Below are 21408 nucleotides of genomic sequence, written 5' to 3'. Positions count from 1 at the left end.
GCCCAAAGTGTCATGACAAACCCATGTTTCTCAATGGGTACCATTCATATCTGTGCAACTTCAAGTCGCAGCGACTTCAAAGTAGTTCCTGCACTACTTTGGTCCGACTTTCATGTGACTTGAGGGCCATAGACTTTAATGTAAACCCTCCAAACTTGCATGAAAGTCACACCTGAATGTTGTACATGTGATTTGTGTGCGACTTTGTACAGCAGAAACAATTATCCTTGGTCAAAGCCAAAGTGGTATCAAAGTCCCACTGTAAAGTCGCAATGAAAATTGCAGAATTTTGAAGTCGCACAAGTGTGAATGAATCCTAACTCTGATTTCTCCGCTTGAGTGTGTAGTAAAAGTTGCAGCAAGTTACAGAAAGCTATCCACATTTCCTGGCTGGAGGACATTCAGCATCATCTGCCCGTTCCTCCCCAGCTTTACTGTCCCTGGCCCACCCCTTTCATTTATTCGAGTTAAGTTCTGTCAATCATGGAAGCATCACATGTGTGCATTACATAGATAGAGCATCCAAATGCAATATTCCTAAGAATTCCCACTCCTCCAGGTTAACACCCACCGATCAAAACATTTTGACATTTGCAAAACTCCTCCTAAGAGCCAATCCACTATTTGCACCAGGACTGCATTGTATAGAGAAGAACAGAGTCACAGTGATAATGTCTAAAACAAAGTATGTAATGAAAATGGAAAGGTTTTATTTAAACATTTCATTAGCATGTTGATGAAGAGGATAGGGAAGGTGAATATATGCAGATTAAACTTTAGCTTTAACATATATTTGTAGTTGTTTCTGTTAAATGGCTTAGTATATTCATATTGGTGTATGACTTGATCATTAAAATGTGAGTTGCAAACAGTTACACCAATATTTGGGATTCTGAAAGATGTACAGTATGCACCAGGGAGCCTAAAATTACACTTGAAATATAAGAAAGTTTTAACACAAAGATAAGAATCTTTATTGTTGTCCATTCAAATGTAACTTTCATATCTCATTGGACAGAAAATAATTATTTTTGATAATCATAATCCCCATCCTAAAGTTTTAGCTTTATGAACTGAGCTCTATGACTGGTACTTGCTGTGATATGGTGTACACAATGCTGTATTTTTGATGTGGCAAAATGTTAACAGTAAAAATGCAAACAAATGCATACACACAACACATGGTAACATGTAGTAGAACATGTATATGCTAAAAGAGAATTTTTATAATGCTATAGAGTGAATACAGTTTGATGTTTACTTTTGTCTTTTGCTTAGGGACCTGGTGTCCAACCTACTGCTCGAGGGCCACATGCAGCTCTTTGGTTTTTATAGTGCGGTCATAGCAGTGATTGCTAGGTGTCTCATGTGACATGCCTTCATTCGCTGCCTGACTCCATCACCAACCACATCTATAGCATATCCACAGGCTTTGACCATTTTCTCTAGTAAATCAGCAATCTATGATAGCCTTCTGTAACATTACATATAAGGAATAGTCTCCTTGGTGATATCAGGGCCGGAGTTGAGGCCTCTTGTATCTCAAAAGTTAACAACCAATAGCTTTAGGAGGTATTGTTGAACAATAATGAAAAAGAAACATTATTATACCATTATGGAACAAATCCAGCTTGATGCACGCTATTTTCTATTATTTATGTAGCAGTGATGAAAGTCAATATTTCATAGACTAATTGATTATTTTAAAATGTATTTCTACTGCAGCTTGTGAAATCAACATAAAGACTGGCTAATTAAATAAGACAAATATCAATTACCTTAATGCAGTAACCAATAGCAGCACTAATCATAAATAAATTTTTATCGGCCTTATTACATTAAACTAAAATCATATTGGTTGCAATAGATTACTGCATTTAGCATATCCTCATTGCATTGTTTTGTGAATAAATACAAAAGGTGTACTGTTACTAATAATTCATTTCATTCAGTTATACTAAAAGTGGAGCTTTTGCCAATGCACTGCAAAGATGGCCTGCTATTACTAGAAACATAAAGCTTTATTCTCTGAACTGTTGCTCTAGACTAGGCTTTCTCAACCTTTTTAACATGGAGGAACCTTTGAAATAACGTTTTGGTCCCTGCTGATAACTACTGTTTCTGCAGCTTTTGGTATATATTAATGTGACGGTCCGTACAAAGAATGCTCCTCATATTTATTGTCATTGGAAATAATCCCTCCTTAAAGATAGCTAAAAAGACCAAGTAATGGCCACATTCAAAGTGCATTAGCTACAGATCCACTCCAATATACCAATCAGTGTTTAACAGTACTAAACCAGCTTCATTTACAGACTTCAGTGAGCATTGATTAAGAAGTTGATGCTATATATGTCACAATCAATGCGAGTAGCAAATGTCTGCTGCAAGACAATACTGCTTCCACACCAGAAGTATAGACAGTTCTCCCTCCCAGTTTTTGTACTGGTCTGAAGTTCTCCACCATGACAGCATCTGCTGAGTAATTAAGTTTCGTGTAGAATGCGTCCAGCTGTGGAAAGAAAGAGATGAACAGTGTGATTCAAACACAATATCAGTTTTAAGGAAATTGAGGTTACAATGAACTGATGTGCAGCAAGTGTTACAGATAAAAATTTGGAGTCACTCTTCGAACAATGGGTTTAATTTTTTAAATTTTATGAATCAAAATATTATTTGGTAATTATTGGTGATTATTGACTTGTAAAACCAATGGTCAACCAATGGTCAATATACCGTACTTTTACTCTTGGACCTCTCTGCTGCCTTTGACACAGTTGACCACCCCCTCCTAAAAAAAAACTTTATTTACTTGGTCTCTGTGACTGTACTCTCAATTGGTTCAAATCGTACCTATCTCACCGCACCTTCAGTGTCACAACTCTACTTCCTCCTCTCCTAATCTTACTGTTGGGGTCCCCCGAGGTTCTGTCCTTGGATCTCTCCTATTCTCGATCTACACCTCTTCCTTGGGTCAGCTGAGAGCTTCCCATGGTTTCCAATACCATTTCTATACTGATGACACACAAATCTATCTCTCTACCCCTCAGCTCACCCCATCAGTTTCCTCACTTATCACTGATTTACTAACAGACATATCAGACTGGATGTCACACTACTTCCTAAAACTTAATCTATCCACAACTGAGCTCATATTTCCTCCCCCACGTGTCTCTTCCCCTGATTTCTCAGTCAGGATCAATAGCACCACTATCAACCCATCCCCGCATGCCAGGGTGCTAGGGGTAACCCTGGATTCTGAACTATCCTCTCAGGCCCACATCCAATCCCTGTCCAAATCATGCCACCTCAACCTCCACAACATCTCCAGAATACGTCCCTTTTTAATCAATGATTACACAAAGCTCCTAATTCACTCCCTGGTTATCTCTCGCCTTGACTCCTGCAACTCCCTCCTCATCGGCTTACCTTTACATAGGCTATCCCCCCTCCAGTCCATCATGAATACTGCTGCCAGGCTCATCCACCTTACCAACCGTTCAGTGTCTGCTACCCCTCTCTGCCAATCCCTCCACTGGCTTCCAGTTGCCCAACGAATAAAATTCAAAATACTAACAAAAACTTACACAGCCATCCACAACTCAGCCCCCAGCTACATCACCAGCCTGGTCTCAAAATATCAACCAAACCGCTCTCTTCGATCCTCCCAAGACCTTCTGCTCTCTAGTTCCTGCGTCACCTCCTCCCATGCTCACCTCCAGGACTTCTCCCGAGCTGCTCCAATCCTATGGATCTCCCTACCCCAATCTGTCCAGCTATCTCCTAATCTATCCACCTTTAGACGATCCCAAAAAAAACTCTCTCTTTAAAGAAGCCTATCCTGCTTCTACCTTGTAAACTGCCTTTTATTTCCTCCATCAGCTCATCCCCCACAGCTATTACCTTTTGTATCACTCAACCCTTCCTCCTAGATTGTAAGCTCTAATGAGCAGGGCCCTCTGTTTCCTTTTGTACTAAATTGTATTGCAACTGTAATGTCTACCTTCATTTTGTAAAGTGCTGCGCAAACTGGTGGCGCTATATAAATCCTGTATAATAATAATAATGTACATAGGGAAGTTCTATACCAGCTCTTATTGGAACACTGGGTCTTTTTTCCCCTGAATGCTAATAAAAGATTTTGTCATATTTATTACAGGTACTTATAAAGCTGTGTGTAGCCAATTTACAGAATTGCAGAACAGTCTGAAACCGTGTAGAATCTGATTTTACTTTCTAAGAACCAGTCCACTGGAGACAATCACAAGTACTGCTTGCAAGTACTGCTCTGTAAAGCATCCAGCTGCCACATATTCCAGCCTGTCAAAGATTCTGACAGGCTGGAGTGTTACAGGTTGGAAGGTGTGGCAGCTGGATACTGTACCGATCAGTACTTGCGTTTAGGCATTTAGTGTGTTCAGGGACATATGCACCTAACAAGAATTCCGCATTTGGGGCATACATCCTTAACATGAGTACTGCTCTGTACAGCATCCAGCCACTCTGTATTTAAACCTGTCAAAGATTTTAAGAAGCTAAAATACCTTTGCAAACCAAACAATATACACTCACATTCCAATCATGACCCTACAATAAAAATGTATATGAAATGTTGTATAACCATATAAAGTGCAAACATAAAATATTCCAAATGCTGTATTTTCTGTGCAGTAGTCAATATAAAAATAAAGTGATTAGTGAGTAATTATAGTGCAGACAACAAAGCTTGTGATGCTTGAATAATTATTAGGTAATGTGGGTATATTGTTTGGTTGGCAAGAATATGTTAGTACTGGGAATTTTTTTTTTATTATTAAGATTTTTAAGTAAATTTCTATTCTAGCACAGCTGTTATTGGTCATGAATTAACAAAAAAGGGAGCTATTAAGAGCGCAGGTGTTTATTGCGTTTGGTAGCTTTAGGGCACGTTCACATGGGTGGCTATAAAGAGTAGGCAGTTAAGTCACCCCCAACCGCCTACCTAAATAAGGGCATACAACAGCGCTAGGTTATACACATGTTGCGCCAAAAGTTAAACTGCATGTTGCATTCAGCAGGCAGTAGCTGCCAACAAATGTGACCCAATGCATGTGGCAGAAATTTTAGGATTAAAATAGGTGATGAGAAGGTGACATATTGCCTGACATCTTCTGAAAAGCAGTCCACCATGGATTGCTCTTCAAAAGGGCACTTGTTTGAACGAGCCCTTAGTGTCATTAAAAAATGGTACAACCTGTAGATTACAATGGGCACCTTTTGCTGTTTTAAAACTAACACTGGTAAAACTAGAAAAAGATAGTTTTTTTACTTTGCTATGTCTTTGTGCCCATAGGTTGAAAAAAAACAAGGCAAACACAAAAAAGGATGGTGTATTTCCACTGGTGCATTTCCAGTGTACAGCTACTTGTAGTAATGAATATATGTACACTAGTACATGTACATGTGTAAATCCCTGGATGCACACAAGCGGCATTGAAAGATTTGCATCTGTGCTCGTGTACAGCATATGCCTATGCACAGCGAATGTTCATTCATTACTATGGGTGGCGCTACACTGCACCTACTGTGTGTGTATTCTAAAAAAAAAAGTAAATATACACTGAATAAATAATTAAATATATATATACTATACTGATAGAAGTATTGGGACACCCCTCCTGATCATTGGATTTAGGTGTTCCAATCACCTCCATGGCCACAGGTGTATAAAATCAAGTACCTAAGCATGCAGACTGTTTCTACAAACATTTATGAAAGAATGGGTCGCTCTCACAAGCTCAGTGAATTCAAGCATGGTACTGTATTAGGTTGCCACCTGTGCAATAAGTCCATCTGTGAAATTTCCTTGCTACTAAATATTCCACGGTCAACTGCTAGTGGTATTATAACAAAGTGGAAGCAACTGGGAACAACAGCAACTCAGCCACGAAGTGGTAGGCCACGTAAAATGACGAGCGAAGTAAGCGCATGCTGAAGCACACAGTGCACAAAAGTCACCAACTGTCTGCAGAGTCAATAGCTAAAGACCTCCAAACTTTGTGTGGCCTTCAGATTAGCACAACAACAGAGTATAGAGAGCTTCAAGGAATGGGTTTCTATGGCTGAGCAGCTGCATCCAAGCCTTACATCACCAAGTGCAATGCAAAGCATTGGATGTGGTAAAGTATGCCGCCATTGGACTCTAGAGCAGTAGAGACATGTTCTCTGGAGTGACAAATCATGCTTCTCTGTCTGGCAATCCGATGGACATGTCTGGGTTTGGCGGTTTCCAGGGGAACGGTACTTGCCTGACTGCATTGTGCCAAGTGTATAGTTTGGTGGAGGGGGGATTATAGTGTGAGGTTGTTTTTCCGGGGTTGGCCTTGGCCCCTTAGTTGCAGTGAAGGGAACTCTTAAGGTGTTAGCATACCAAGACATTTTGGACAATTTCATGCTCCCAACTTTGTGGGAACAGTTTGGGGATGGCCCTTTCCTGTTCCAACGTGACTGTGCACCAGTGCACAAAGCAAGGTCCATAAAGACATGCATGAGTGAGTTTCGGGTGGAGGAACTTGACTGGCCTGCACAGAGTCCTGACCTCAACCTTTGGGATGAATTAGAGCGGAGACTACGAGCCAGGCCTTCTCATCCAACATCAGTGCCTGACCTCACAAATGTGCTTCTGAAAAAATGGTCAAACATTCCCATAGACACACTCCTAAATCTTGTGGACAGCCTTCCCAAAACAGTTGAAGCTGTTATAGCTGCAAAGGGTGGGTTTCATTAGTAAACCCAACGGACTAAGACTGGGATGCCATTAAAGTTCATGTGTGTGTAAAGGCAGGCGTTCCAATATGTTTGGCAATATAGTGTGTGTATATGTAAATATATATAAAATGCATCACCATTTTTCTCAGTAAACAGATTTCTAAAGGTGCTATTGACATAAAATTTTCACCACATGTGGGTAACAACCCATGCGATCCATACATACAAAGAAACCAAAACAAATACATTCAGAAATCAGGTTATGTGTAATAAAATGGAATGACACAGGGGAAAAGTATTGAACACGCTAAATGAAATTTATTTAATAGTTCTACAAAATCCTTTGTTTGTAATGACAGCTTCAAGACGCTTCCTGTATGCAGAAACTAGTCGCATGCATTGCTCAGGTGTGATTTTGGCCCATTCTTCCACACAGTCTTTAAATCTTGAAGGTTCCGTGGGCCTCTTCTATGAACTGTGATATTTAGTTCTTTCCATATATTTTCTATTGGATTCAAGTCAGGTGATTGGCTGGGCCATTCTAGCAGCTGTATTTTCTTTCTTTTAAACCAATTGAGAGTTTCCTTGGCTTTGTGTTTGTGATCATTGTCTTGCTAAAATGTCCACCTTCGTTTCATCTTCATCATCCTGGTAGATGGCAGCAGATTTTATCAGGAATGTCTTGGTACATTTTTCCATTCATCCTTCCTTCAAAGATATGAAGTTTGCCAGTACTGTATGCTAAAAAAACAGCCCCACACCATGATGTTTCCACCTCTAAACTTCTCTGTTGGTATGGTGTTTTTGGGGTGATATGGAGTGCCATTTGACCTCCAAACATGGTGAGTATTATGTCATCCAAAGAGTAACATTTTGGTCTCATCTGACCAGAATATATTCTCCCAGTATTTCACAGGCTTTTCTAAATGTTGTGCAGCAAACCTTAAACAAGCTTCAACATACTTTTTCTTCAGCAATGGAGTCTTGCGTGGTGAGTGTGCATACAGGCCATGGAGGTTGAGTGCATTACTTATTGTTTTCTTTGAAACAATTGTACCTGCTAATTCCAGGTCTTTCTGAAGCTCTCCACAAGTGGTCCTTGGCTATTGGACTACTCTTCTGACAATTCTTTTCACTCCTCTGTCAAAATTCTTGCAAGGAGGACCTGGTCATGGGCGGTTTATGGTGAAATTATAGTCTTTCACTCCCGGATTATGGCCTCAACTGTGCACACTGGAACATTCAGATGTTTAGAAAAAATTCTGGAACCAATGCCATCAGTATGTTTTGCAACAATACGGTTGCAAAGGTCTTGAGGGAGCTCTTTGTTTTCACCCATCATGAGATTTTTTTTGTGTGACACCTTGGCAATGAGACACCTTCTTATAGACCAGCAGTTGAGACTGAACCAGCTGATATTAATTTGCACTGACAAGGGGCAGGATTGCTTTCTAATTACTGATAGATGTCAGCTGGTGTCTTGGCTTTTCATGCATTTTTGCACCTCTCTGTCTTTATGTGTTCAAAACTTTTTTCCTGTGTCATTCCATTTTATTACACAACTTTTTTTTCTGCACTTATTTGTTTTTTTTTCTTTGTATGTATGAATTGCATGGGTTGTTACCAACGTCTGGTGACAATTTCATGTCAATAGCACCTAGATAGCAATAGAGATATATTTACCGAGCAAAATGGTGTTGTGTTCAATACATATTTTACCCACTGTATATACAGTATATCTCATGTAGATCATAAGTAATGACAAAGCTATCACCGAGTCAAAAGGCCTATGAGGAAAAGCAAAAAAGTTGCTTGGTCCATAAGAGTATACAAGTGTAAGAGCTGAAGTGGTTACCTTTGATATTAATAAGACACTGAATAGGTAGACAAAAACTCCCTTCCACATTACTAACGCATTATATCAGCTGTCGCTCGCTTTTGCTATTTGCACATAGAGAAAGCCTATTCATTTCAATGGGCTGCTCTACATGCAAGAAATGCAGAAAATATACCCATGCACCTTTTTGAATTTGTGGTTTTTAACTGCATGTTTCTCCCCAATTGTCGCAGATTCTTGTGCATGCAAAAATGCACTTCTTGCTTGACACGTGGTGCTATTAACAATAAACGGTATCACAAACGAGACACTCGTTTTTTGCACATTTCATGAACGTGTGCATTTTGTGTGCATTCACGCACTACACTAGGGTAAATGTGGATTTACTATTGACAAAATATATGATAGATAATAGGAAGATAGTGAAAGAAAAAAAAAGAGGGAGGTAGTGAGAGCGTGAAACTGAGATTTTAATAAAACTACATGCCTGATCTCTGCTTAGCTTTATTGTTTCAGGAAAGACAGTCCAGATGACAGTTTCATAACATTCAGGAGTAGTGAGAGAGCCATCATATCTGTAGAAATGTTCTAGATATATTTCTTCTGGAATCAGGTCTTGTAATTTCACGTTTAAAACAGTTGTACTGTCTGATTTAAAAAAACAAAAAACAAACATAGTTTACTTTAACATCAAGGAAAATATTTTGTTGAACATTTTTTCTTGCATTATCTAAAAGAACAAACCTTTATGTAGTGCATTCAGCAAATTTTCAGTGTAGGTGGATTTCCAGGTATAGGTGTTTTAAATGACAGTGATTGATTCACCACTAGAGAATGTTGGGTGATAGTCACATTTGCTTTTGCTTTATAAGTATCTCCATTATTGCTAATAATCATAGAAAGCTTTATCAACAAGTAGCTCTCATTCACTCGGGTGTTAACAGCTGTACACCCCCCAGCCCACTGTATTCCTGTGAAGGGTACAGCTAGATGTTTGTGATCAACTGCATATAGGAAGCCTGTACAGCCTACTTCTCTACCTCCCTAGGCTTGGGAGCATCTGTTTGGTCACTTGGAAAACTTTTCTTCTTTTTTCCTATGGCTGCGGTTAAGGTAGTGTCCTATAATGTTTGTCATCTCTGTTCCCCTAATAAGTGAAACAGGCTGTGGCTAGAGCTCAAGTGACTCGGGGCGCAGGTACCGTTTCTGCAGGAAACTCATTTTAACCCCCCCCCGTCCCTAAACGTCCTACTCACCTATTCTCACAGTGGTTCCTCAGTCTTCCCCAGTGGCGAAGACTCTGGCACTGCCATCGCCCTACATATAAATTGTCCTTTTCAACCCATAGACCACTATGAGGATCCCCAGGGTAGATTCATATTTCTGAAAGGGACTATTCAGGGACAGAAATACACTTTTGCTACACTTTATGCCCCGAATTCTCTTCAACTCACTTTTATGGATTCGGTTTTAGACTGTTTGGCAGATTTTAGGGGGGGTAAGTTGATTATGGGTGGGGATTTTAATGTCAGTCTGGACCTTTGGACACTTCTCGCGATCGCCCCACACATTCCTACGCTTTTATCAAACACTTCTGTAGGCTCACTCTCTGGTAGATAGTTGGAGGGCTATGCATGCATCTGAGAAAGATTTTATCTGCTATTCACAAGTCCATGACACTTATACTAGAATTGACCTGTTGTTCGTAGACAACCATAAGTTGGAGACCTTGACTGACTCCTCCATAGAACAGCTTATTATCTCTGACCACACTCTGATAATGGTCTCTCTCCTGCTCCCTGGTTCAGTTGCTAGAAATTGGTCATGGATACTCAATCAAAATCATTTAGATGATTGTGGCGAAAGTCATGGAAACTCTAACACAATATTTCCCTGAAAACATCACGGAGGGGGTCAGTGGTTGTGTCACCTGGGAGGGCCACAGGGTGGTTGTGCGTGGCATACTCATTTCCCTTGGTTCTAAGCTAAAGAAGGAGAGGCAGGTAGATTTCCATCAGGTCCTTATGGCACTACAGCAGGCAGAGTTACATCACAAACATCAGGCGACGCCAGGGGCATTATAGCATCTCATTGAACTCCGCAAGCTTTTCTCACAACTTCCTGACCGACTTATTTGCCATTGCCTGTGGTTTGTCGCTCACAAATATTATAAATATGCCAATAAATGTCGGATGTTGGTGAGAGCCCTTCACAAGAATTGTGCTTTTATATGTGTCCACAAACTCCAGGCTCCAGGATGTCTGTTGTGCATACTTCCAAAATTGCGTCGTTGTTTCACGATTATTATGCCACACTGTATCTGGACACTGCTCGCCCTCCTGCTGGCGAGGACTAGAAGCTCTCTTGCATACATCCCTACCTCTCCTCCTCTGGACTTCCCTCCCTTACCCCTGGGCAACGGGCTGATTTAGAGTTACCTATAACCCCAGAGGAATTGTTACTTACTGTGAAATCCCTTCCCAATCGTAAAAGCCCTGGCCCTGATGGCAATACTACTTGAAGTTTTTATCAGTGCTCCAAAAACATGTGTAGGTACTTCAACTCCCTTGCTTCAGGAGGCCACATCCCTCAAGATGCCCTCTTGGCACATGTCACGGTTCTCAAGAAGGAAGAGAAGGACCATACTTTACTTTACTTTACTGGCCGATATTCTTATTGAACACTGACTGGAAGATATTCTCTAAGATCCTTGCCAATTGGCTGAAACACTTCTTTTGATAATCAACCCTGATCAGACTGGATTTATAGATGGCCGGGGAAGCGAAGGATAATTTAATTAGAGCAATCCAGCTTATTTATTGGGTCTGAATGCAACACCAACCCCCTCCCTATCTAGTGCTTTCTACGGACGCTGACAAAGCGTTTGATCGGGTCGACTGGCACTTCCTCATGGCTGTACTAGAGAGGTTGGGTCTTGTCCCTCATATGCTGAGTTGGATCTCTGCACTTTATGTCTTACCTACCAATATGATTAGTTAAGGTTTAATGGTTCCTTGTCTTTGGAGTTTCCCATCCGGAATGGCACAAGACAGAGGTGTCCCCTTTCACCTCTCTTGTTTGTCCTTACCTTGGAACCCTTGCTCTGCAGGGTTAGAGCAAACTCAGATAGAAAGGGTGTTACGATGGGAGCCACGGAGCATAAGCTTTCCGTATATGAGATTTTGTTCCATATCACGGACCACCTTGTCTCGTTGCCCAACTTGATGGCGGAATTACAGGCTTATGGTCAGGTGTCTAACTTTAAGATAAACTACTCTAAGTCAGAGATTCTACTGATAACCCTGCCTTTGACTTTCTCTGCGGCTTTGCAGAATGCCTTCTCCTTTACCTGAACCCCCACTTCCCTGACATATCTGGGGATTCAATTCACAGATTGCTTCGACTCTTTGTACATGACCAATTATAATCCCTTGGTCAATAAGATCCATCATGATCTTCAGTCATGGAATAGGGTGTCCTTCACTGTGTTGGCCTGTACCCACATAATTAAGATGACTATTCTACCCAGAATTATGTTTTTCCTGCAGATGGTGCCTGTTCTCCTGCCCAAATGCATCTTTCTTGAGCTTCAACATATGATCACAACGTCTGGAATGGTAAAAGACCACGAATAGCTATAGCCACGTTGAAAAAACCTAAACTGCTAGGGGGTCTTGGTATACCTGACATAAAATAATACTACAGAGCAGTTGCACTTCAGTAGATTCTAAATTGGTGGTTTCATTCTTCTTCAAAACTTTGGATCCCCTTAGAAAAAACAATGGCAGGGCATAAGTTATCATATGCCCCATGGGTAAGGGAGACAGAGGACTCTCTGATTGGGTTGTGGGTTTAGGGTGTAGGATACATTAAACGGCTCCCACTCGCTGGCGCCTCCGGAGTCTCCATTGGCACCAGTGGGGGGATTCCTATGGTTTCCCCCCGGGGATAGATTAACATTCTTTGGATCATGGGCTCGGGACAGGGTTTTTAGTCTTGCCAGATTTATAAAAGGGAGTACATTTATTTTTCTAGCTTCCTTTAGGGAGCACTATGGCCACTTTCCCCTGCACATTTGGCGTTATCGTCAACTTCGCCACTTTTTCTACACTCAGACTAGGTCCACTTTAACAGCTTTTGAATGTCTGTGGGGAGTCCCTGACCCTACTCCACAACTGATTTTGGTTTTATACAGTCATGGCCGAAATTGTTGGCACCCTTGATATTTCTCCAGGAAATCATGTATTTCTCACGAAACGTATTGCATTAACACATGTTTTGCTATACACATGTTTATTCCCTTTGTGTGTATTGGGACAAAACAAAAAAAGGGAGGAAAGAAAGCAAATTCGACATAATGTCACACAAACCTCCAAAAATGGGCTGGACAAAAGTATTGGCACCCTTTCACAACTGCGGATAAATAAGAATGTTACAAGCATGTGATGCTCCTGTAAACTCACCTGGGGCAAGTAACAGGTGTGGGCAATATAGAAATCACACCTGAAAGCAGATAAAAAGGAGAGACGTTCACTTAACCTTTGCATTGTGTGTCTGTCTGTGCCACACTAAGCATGGACAACAGAAAGAGGAGACGAGAACTGTCTGAGGACCTGAGAACCAAAATTGTGGCAAAATATCAACAATCTCAAGGTTACAAGTCCATCTCCAGAGAACTAGATTTGCCTTTGTCCACAGTGCGCAACATTATCAAGAAGTTTGCAACCCATGGCACTGTAGCTAATCTCCCTGGTCGTGGACGGATGAGGAAAATTGATGAAAGATTGCAACGCAGAATAGTCCGGATGGTGGATAAGCAGCCCCAAACATGTTCCAAAGACATTCAAGCTGTCCTGCAGGCTCAGGGAGCATCAGTGTCAGCGCGAACTATCCGTCGACATTTAAATGAAATGAAACGCTATGGCAGGAGACCCAGGAGGACCCCACTGCTGACACAGAGACATAAAAAAGCAAGACTACAGTTTGCCAAAATGTACTTGAGTAAGCCAAAAGCCTTCTGGGAAAACGTCTTGTGGACAGATGAGACCAAGATAGAGCTTTTCGGTAAAGCACATCATTCTACTGTTTACCGAAAACGGAATGAGGCCTACAAAGAACAAAACACAGTACCTACGGTAAAATATGGTGGAGGTTCAATGATGTTTTGGGGTTGTTTTGCTGCCTCTGGCACTGGGTGCCTTGACTGTGTGCAAGGCATCATGAAATCTGAGGATTACCAAAGGATTTTGGGTCGCACTGTAGGGCCCAGTGTCAGAAAGCTGGGTTTGCGTCCAAGATCCTGGGTCTTCCAGCAGGACAATGACCCCAAACATACGTCAAAAAGCACTCAGAAATGGATGGCAAAGAAGCGCTGGAGAGTTCTGAAGTGGCCAGCAATGAGCCCAGATCTAAATCCCATTGAACACCTGTGGAGAGATCTTAAAATTGCTGTTGGGAAAAGGTGTCCTTCCAATAAGAGAGACCTGGAGCTGTTTGCAAAGGAAGAGTGGTCCAAAATTCCGGGTGAGAGGTGTCAGAAGCTTATTGATGGTTATAGGAAGCGACTGATTTCAGTTATGTTTTCCAAAGGGTGTGCAACCAAATATTAAGTTAAGGGTGCCAATACTTTTGTCCAGCCCATTTTTGGGGTTTTGTGTGACATTATGTCATATTTGCTTTTCTGCCTCTGTTTTATATTTGTTCCAATACATACAAAGGGAATAAACATGTGTATAGCAAAACATGTGTTAATGCAATACCTTTTTTGTGTGAAATACTTGATTTTCAGGAAAAATATCAAGGGTGCCAACAATTTCGGCCATGACTGTATAAGCTGCTACTCTCTACTGCCTCTCAACCTAAGCCGAGTTATATCAGGGACTGGGAACGGGACCTACAGTGCGAGTTCACTGAAGACCAACTGCTTCACTGAAGACCACCTGACTCATTCCAGCTCTATAGATATGAAAACACAAGATAATAATTGTAAACTGTTAACCAGGTGGTACCAAGTGCCTGCTGCTCTTTCCCGGATTTACCTGCCTTCTGATCTATGCCGGAGAAGATACGGTCAGAGGGGTATGCTACTCCATATGCGGTGGGAATATCCCAAGATCAGGCTTTAATGGGATGAAATACAGGACTGCATAGCTGAGATTCTGGAGGTAGACCTACCCCTCTCATCATCTCACTTCTTGCTCCATGTCCCCACGATTCCGCTAGCTAGTTATAAACAAAGTGCTCTTCCTCACATGCTTAATGCAGCTAAGCGTTTTAATCCTGATAAATTGGATGAGTGTTTCTGTTCCTAGTCGTGGGGACTGGATTAAGAAGGTCACTGAGATCATGGAGGCCGAGGAGTGGGTGGCTACATGTAGGGGTACAAAAGCCAACTTTAATTCCATCTGGGCACCCTGGCAGAGGTATACCACTGGATATGACATAACCCACTCTAGCCTGGATATCGCCTTACTAGTTCTAGCTGATCCTTCCTTCCAACAACTTGTCCAGGTGAACCAACGGATAACTTTTATCCTTTTGCTTTTGGCTCTATGCAGCTGGCTGTGGTGGGAGTCTATGTAAAGTTCAGTTTTGTTGGCGTCCTCTTCGGGTACACTTTAGTTCCACTGGCATTCCACTGCAGCAATCAGGTACGCACTGGAATATCCCTGGGGGCTTTTTGTTCCCTCATGTGTAACTCAAGCATATCACATATGATGCACTTACTCTTATACTGTTTGGGATTGTGAATTCCTTTGCCGCTGTATTACATATTGTAACTGATGTGGCGGGAATGTGTACTCCCATGTATGTGCCTTATTATTTTATTTTCTATTATTTGCTTTGTACTTGGAAATTTATAAATAAAAATTATATTAAAAAAATACAGCATTGGGATTGCTCATGTGACTATAGTAGGAAGACCCTCCCATGCAGTACTTAGGAAATAAATATATGTGTGTTTCTTCTAGCACAAATGGTGCCAGGTAGGAATTACTCTAAAATCCTTGCGCTGTATGTAACTGACCATGACACGTTTGTTTCTTTCTCATCAAAAGTTACACTTTGAGTGTGTGCTGTGTTTCTGCAGGGTTTGGCAACATACACAAAACAAAGTGTGTCAAAGGTATTTATTCAGTAGAGCTAAATTAAATATGTAAAAAAACCACCCAAAAAAATATTAAAAAAACATCTAGTTGGGAGTAATACGCCACAGAAGATGTCCTTTCTGAGAATCATACTTGACGCATTACTCTAGGTACCTTAGCGTTTTCCTCACTTCTTTGCTATTTTGGTTCAGTTAAAATAATGGGATAGCCCTGCATCCTATCTACATCAGATCTACTTATTTCATTGCGGTTCCAGCCTACAATATGGGTCCAGCACTAAGATGGTGTTTGCTTGACCTGGCAATTGTGAGAACCCCAGCGAAGGTGTCATTGAGCATAATAACAGTGAATGAATTGTAATTTCCTTTATACATACAATTAAACTGAAAAGTACCCTTCAAAGTGTAAGTAACATGTTCAAACATCCTATTTTCCTATATATGTAAATTGCAGCAAAAAAATATATGTCAAAACAAACAGTAGATCCAGTTGAATCTATATGCAAATATTGACTTTTCCTGTAAATCTTTTTCAGGGAGTTAAAGTGGTACTAAACCCAGGACCCTGCATTCACTATATCTGGTCTCCCACAGTACACAGAGATGGAAATGCAATTGTTTTAGTAAATATAAACTGCTAAATACTTTTTCTCATCAGCAGATAGAGCAGTCTTGTGACTTCTAGCAGTGTCCAGCAGAGCACTGGTTAAATCTTGTAGGAGGAGTTTTCTCTAGGAGGATGCAGAACCCCTGACCTCTGTCCTAGCAGTGCTGATTAGCCCTGTGCTGATCACATGCACTCTCCCCCCCCAAAAAAAAAAATATATCTAGCAATACACACCAAATTAAGCATGTGCAGTGTCTCCACACAATATGTCTTATCAGGAGATAAGAGGGGAGCACTGGAAGAAGGGGAGGATCAGAGCAGTCAGGATCAAACAGCATTTTTACACAATGCAGAGGATTAACCCCTTAGGTTCCACTGTGAGTATAACAAGCATGCTTTACTGCAGATACAGACTGATTTTACTGTTGTGGGCTTAGTAACACTTTAAAGTAACAGGGCCTTAACTGCTTCCCTTATCATAGTTGAAAGATTATGATGTATGCTTTCTTAACTAGGTATATTATGATAGTAGTAAATAGGACATTCACCAAACATTCACTGCAGGTGTCTCTTTCTGGTGCATGTGTTATAAATTACAGTGATTGATTCACCTGCAGTCAATGTATGCTGAATGTCCTTACACTACTTATAAATATGTCCTGTAATTTCAAACATTGCTTTCCAGCGGATTTACCCCCCTTCCTGACCAGGCCATTTTTTGCATTACGGCGCTGCGTTACTTTAACTGACAATTGTGTAGTCATGCAATGCTGCATCCAAAGGAAATGTACATCCTTTTTTCCCATGAATTAAGCTTTCTTTCTGTGGTATTTGATCACCTGTGCGTTTTTTTTATTTTTTACGCTATGAAAAAACGAACATTTTGAGAAAAAACAATATTTTAGACTTTTTGTTATTAAACATCTCCAGTATAAAAATATAAAAATTCTAATTTCATCATAAATTTTGCCAAAATGTATTCTGCTATATGTCTTTGCTAAAAAAAATTGTGTAAATATGTGTAAATTAATTGGTTTAGTGAAAGTTATAGCATTTACAAATGGTGGTATATATACTGGGATTTTTATTTTATTTGTTATTTTTACTAGTAATCGTGATCAGCGACTTATAGCGGGGCATTCTACCACTGGGGGGGAACTCACTTGGTGTCACTGACATCCCCAGTGACACCAATACAGTGATCAGTGCTAAAAAAAAAAGCACTGACAGTGTACTAATGGCACTGGGCAGGAAGGGGTTAACATGAGGGGTGATCAAAGGGTTAACTGTGTGCTGTTTTATTCTGTTCTGTGTCCATGTGCTTCACTGTAAGCACACTGCTTTGGATGGCTGTGCTGTGCACAGCCATCCAATGCAGTGTGCACAAGCTGACAAGGAGAACTATTTTGTTTCCAAACAGTTCTCCTCCCTGTCGGAGATGCTGGTCAGGACCCAGTGATTGACAGCTGCGGCCACAAATGGAAATGCAAAATCATGTATGTATACGTGATTTTGCGCACCCGCTGCCCTGTAGCAGTATTTCTGCTATAGGGCGGTCAGGAAGCCGTTAAAAGTAATCAATTCAGTAACAAATGTTTCAAATTAGTTATAATAGTCATAAACTCAGTGTCTAAAGCCTGTGAATTACTTGTGCCATACCTTTTGATCTGATTCTATTTAGTGCATTGATTATATTTCCATACTTGGTATTGTCAGTAGGTCCTTCCTGTAAAGAAAACAAAATATTAGAAAATGTAGAAATATACTATTTTACCCAAAGCTATTTTTCTGACTGCTAGGACTACAGCACTGCATAGTGGTTTGGCTCTGTACTTCTTCCTGACAGTGCTATTCCTTAGCTTTATGTCAGATTCATGAAAGAGGTTTCTCCTTGTTTTAAATGTGAGAGCACTTTCATTATTTTTTTATTAAAATAGTTTTTAAGTGGTGAACACTATGGTCCTTATTCTGCTTCTTCGAGCCTTATCACTAGGAGTCTCTCCCTGGATGGTTTAATTACTGAAGCAGTTCCCAAGAGTCATGCTGGTAATTAATGTTGACTCAAGCCGACTGGAGTATTACCAGTTCTGTGTCCATTACTAAGCAACTTGCTGGATTCTAGTAAAGATATGTGTTTAGACCTTTGCATTGAGGGTCAAATCTTGAGGTGAGCATTTATCCTCAAGGGGACTGAGAGGCTATTCACTTGAAGTGCGCCATTACACTGAAATTTGGACATTTTTGACTTTTCACATATTGCACAGACTTTTGATTTTGCACCATTTAGATGTTATATATTTTACCTTTTGATTCATGGAGTTTATAAATATATCTCTGTGTTTGTTTTAGTACTACATATTTATGTATTGTGATTGCAATATCTACACATTTTCTGGAGTTTTTATGTATTAAATTGAGAATTCACTAAGCAATGTCAGTAGAGGGCTGGAAAAAAACGTATACCACTGACAAGGGTTTTTACAATGATCAGCTTTTATTAATTTATGTAAAACCTTCATCCCAAAAGGAAAATTAAAAAATGGTTTCAGTAACTGCTTATAAAGTACTAGCTGGAGTTCTGCTTTAATTTGTTAGTCAAGTCTTAAAATATCTGCAAGTCTAACACTATCCTTTCCCCAGACTGACAGTGTTGCTATGCAAAGCTGTCTGCTTTACTGCTTCATCCAGAAGGTAGACACCTTAAGACAGGAATTGTGTTACTGACTGGATCACCAGGTGAAACATAGCGGGAAAAAAATGCAGCCACCACATCTACAGATTTGTAAGCTGCATTATTTTACATTTTTAGTGGTTTTAATACCACTTTAGTTAGCTTGACCTTTGGAGAGGGGGAAAATTTTTTTCTATTGGGCATATTACGATGTATCCTTTGGAGGAGTAAAAAAAAAGGGAACTATTTTGTTTTTTTAATGTCACAGGGAATGTTCAAGGTTATACCTCTGACTTTTGGATGTTAACATGGAATGCTCAAGGTTATACATCTGCGATTTGGATGTTAAAGTGGTTGTAAACCTCAGTCATGAAAATTAAACAAAGCACAGATATCTGTAGTGTTTACCTATTTCCAAAGCTCTAAGTGTGGTTTCTCTTTGGTGCTTCATTCCTCTGTTATCAGCAGGAGTCACCTCTGAGAAGTTTTCTCAACACATGAGATGAATTTGTGTTGGGGCGGCAGACAGACTTGTCTATTCACAACATAGCTCCTGTGTGGTGTGTGTGTGTGTGGGGGGTCCCTTTTCCTCCAATCATCTCTCATGGAGCTCTAACTGCAGCTCCCTGCCCCCACCTCTGTGATACTGACAAATGCAGAAGGATTTTACCTATCATTTGAAGGGATGTAGAAAAAAAGAAGACCTCTGACTTTTGATTGTTAATGTGGAATGTTCAAGGTTATACCTCTGACTTTTGGATGTTAATGTAAAATGTCCAAAGTTATACTTCTGACTTTTGAATATTAATGTGGAATGTTCAAGGATATACCTTTGACTTTTTTTGGTTGTTAATGTGGAATGTTCAAGGCTGTACCTCTGATTTTTGATTAGTAATATGGAATGTTCAGAGTTTTATGTCTGATGTTTGGTTGTTAATATGGAAAGTTCATGGTTATAACTCTGATTTTTGGTTGGTAACGTAGAATGTTCAAAGCTATATCTCTGATTTTTGGATGTTAATGTGAAATGTTCAAAGTTATACCTCAGACTTTTGTTTGTTAATGTAGAAGGTTCATGGTTATACCTCTGATTTTTGGTTGTTAATGTGGAATGTTCAAGGTTAAACATCTGACTTTTGCATATTATTGTGGATTGTTCAAGATTATACCTCTGATTTTTGGTTGTTAATGTGGAATGTTCATGGCTATACCTCTGACTTTTGGATGTTAATGTGGAATGTTCAAGGCTATACCTCTGGCTGTTGCATTATAATGTGGAATGTTCAAGGCTATACCTCTGGCTTTTGCATGTTAATGTGGAATGTTCAAGGTTATACCCTTGATTTTTGGTTGTTAATGTGGAATGTTCAAGGTTATACCTCTGATTTTTGCATTTTATGGTAGAATGTTCAAGGTTTTACCTCTGACTTTTGCTTGTTAATGTAAAGTCATGATATAGAAGAGAAATTGGTTACATGTGAAATGAGGTTGGGAGGATCATAAGGTGTTGAGTTACCAGGATATTATCAGCTTGCATACTAATTTGAAATTCAGCAGTCTGGCATATGTATCCTAAGATTCTGGGATCTGAATGTATTGAAGTAGTAGTAGTAGTACAACATAGTAGTATTAGTAATAGTAAAGACTGATGGGAAAAGGGAGCACCCCTGCCTGGTTCATCATAAAGGGTGTGAATTGTGAATTAAATTTCAATTGAGCAGAAAGGCTACTGTAAGATGCTCATAAGGCTTAATTAAAGCTGCTCAACAGTCCATATTCTGGGAGAACATCTTCCATAAATTCACATCCAATGGTGTTGAAAAACATAGCTGCCTAACTTGAGTATCAGAATGTGGGTGTTGGTTCCGGTGTGGAAAATGATATTAAGATTGTGTCTATTGTTTGTTAGCTGATGAGATGGCATGAAACCATATCTGAAGAGTTCTGAGGAGAAAATGGAGGAAATGTCTAATGTTAAATGGGCTGGTAGAATAATTTTGTAAGCTATATTCAAAATGAAAATAAGCATACATTTTCATGTATCATTAAGTCTTTACCTGGTTTTGGCAGCATGGTAATGTAGGTCTGTAGGAATTCTTTAGCGCATGAGGCTTTTAATACAATCTTATGAAACAGTATTTGTAGATAGGAAACCAGGAAGGAGGTGAACATTTTCTAATATACATCAGAAAAACCCTCAGGGATTTTTTTTATTTTTAAAGTTTTTATGGCAGCTACTGTTTCTTCGGATGTGATGATTTGTTAATATGCAGCTAATTCAACGGGGTAGGTGTTAATGTTGGGGTTGCTAGCTAATTGTCTAAAGCTTGGGATTTTAATAGGGAAGAAGATAGAACTGGTATTGTATGTTAAGGATGGTTGGTTGAGGGGTCTTTTGTGAGTTAAATATCTGATATAGCTGTATTTTGCAAACATTC

The 21408-nt window shown here is 40.0% G+C and overlaps 1 protein-coding gene across 1 annotated transcript in view; it reads right to left on the bottom strand.

Annotated features, from left to right (window-relative positions):
* Positions 1-690: 690 nt before the first annotated feature.
* Positions 691-21408, bottom strand: part of CA4 (carbonic anhydrase 4) — a 66479-nt gene continuing 45761 nt past the window's right edge. The window contains exons 6-8 of the mRNA XM_089676624.1: positions 17959-18025; positions 9072-9232; positions 691-2512 (exon numbers count right to left, since the gene is read on the bottom strand). Of these exons, the coding sequence (XP_089532750.1) occupies positions 2333-2512; positions 9072-9232; positions 17959-18025 (408 nt within the window). The 3' untranslated portion in view covers positions 691-2332. The remainder of the gene's footprint in view (positions 2513-9071; positions 9233-17958; positions 18026-21408) is intronic.

The sequence above is a fragment of the Staurois parvus genome, unplaced genomic scaffold, assembly GCF_062004578.1.
Source record: "Staurois parvus isolate SC_StPar_1 unplaced genomic scaffold, SC_StPar_1.0 ptg000172l, whole genome shotgun sequence".
NCBI lineage: Eukaryota > Metazoa > Chordata > Amphibia > Anura > Ranidae > Staurois > Staurois parvus.
Note: the sequence above shows the minus strand (reverse complement) of the source record. Positions and strands in the feature narration are given on the sequence as shown.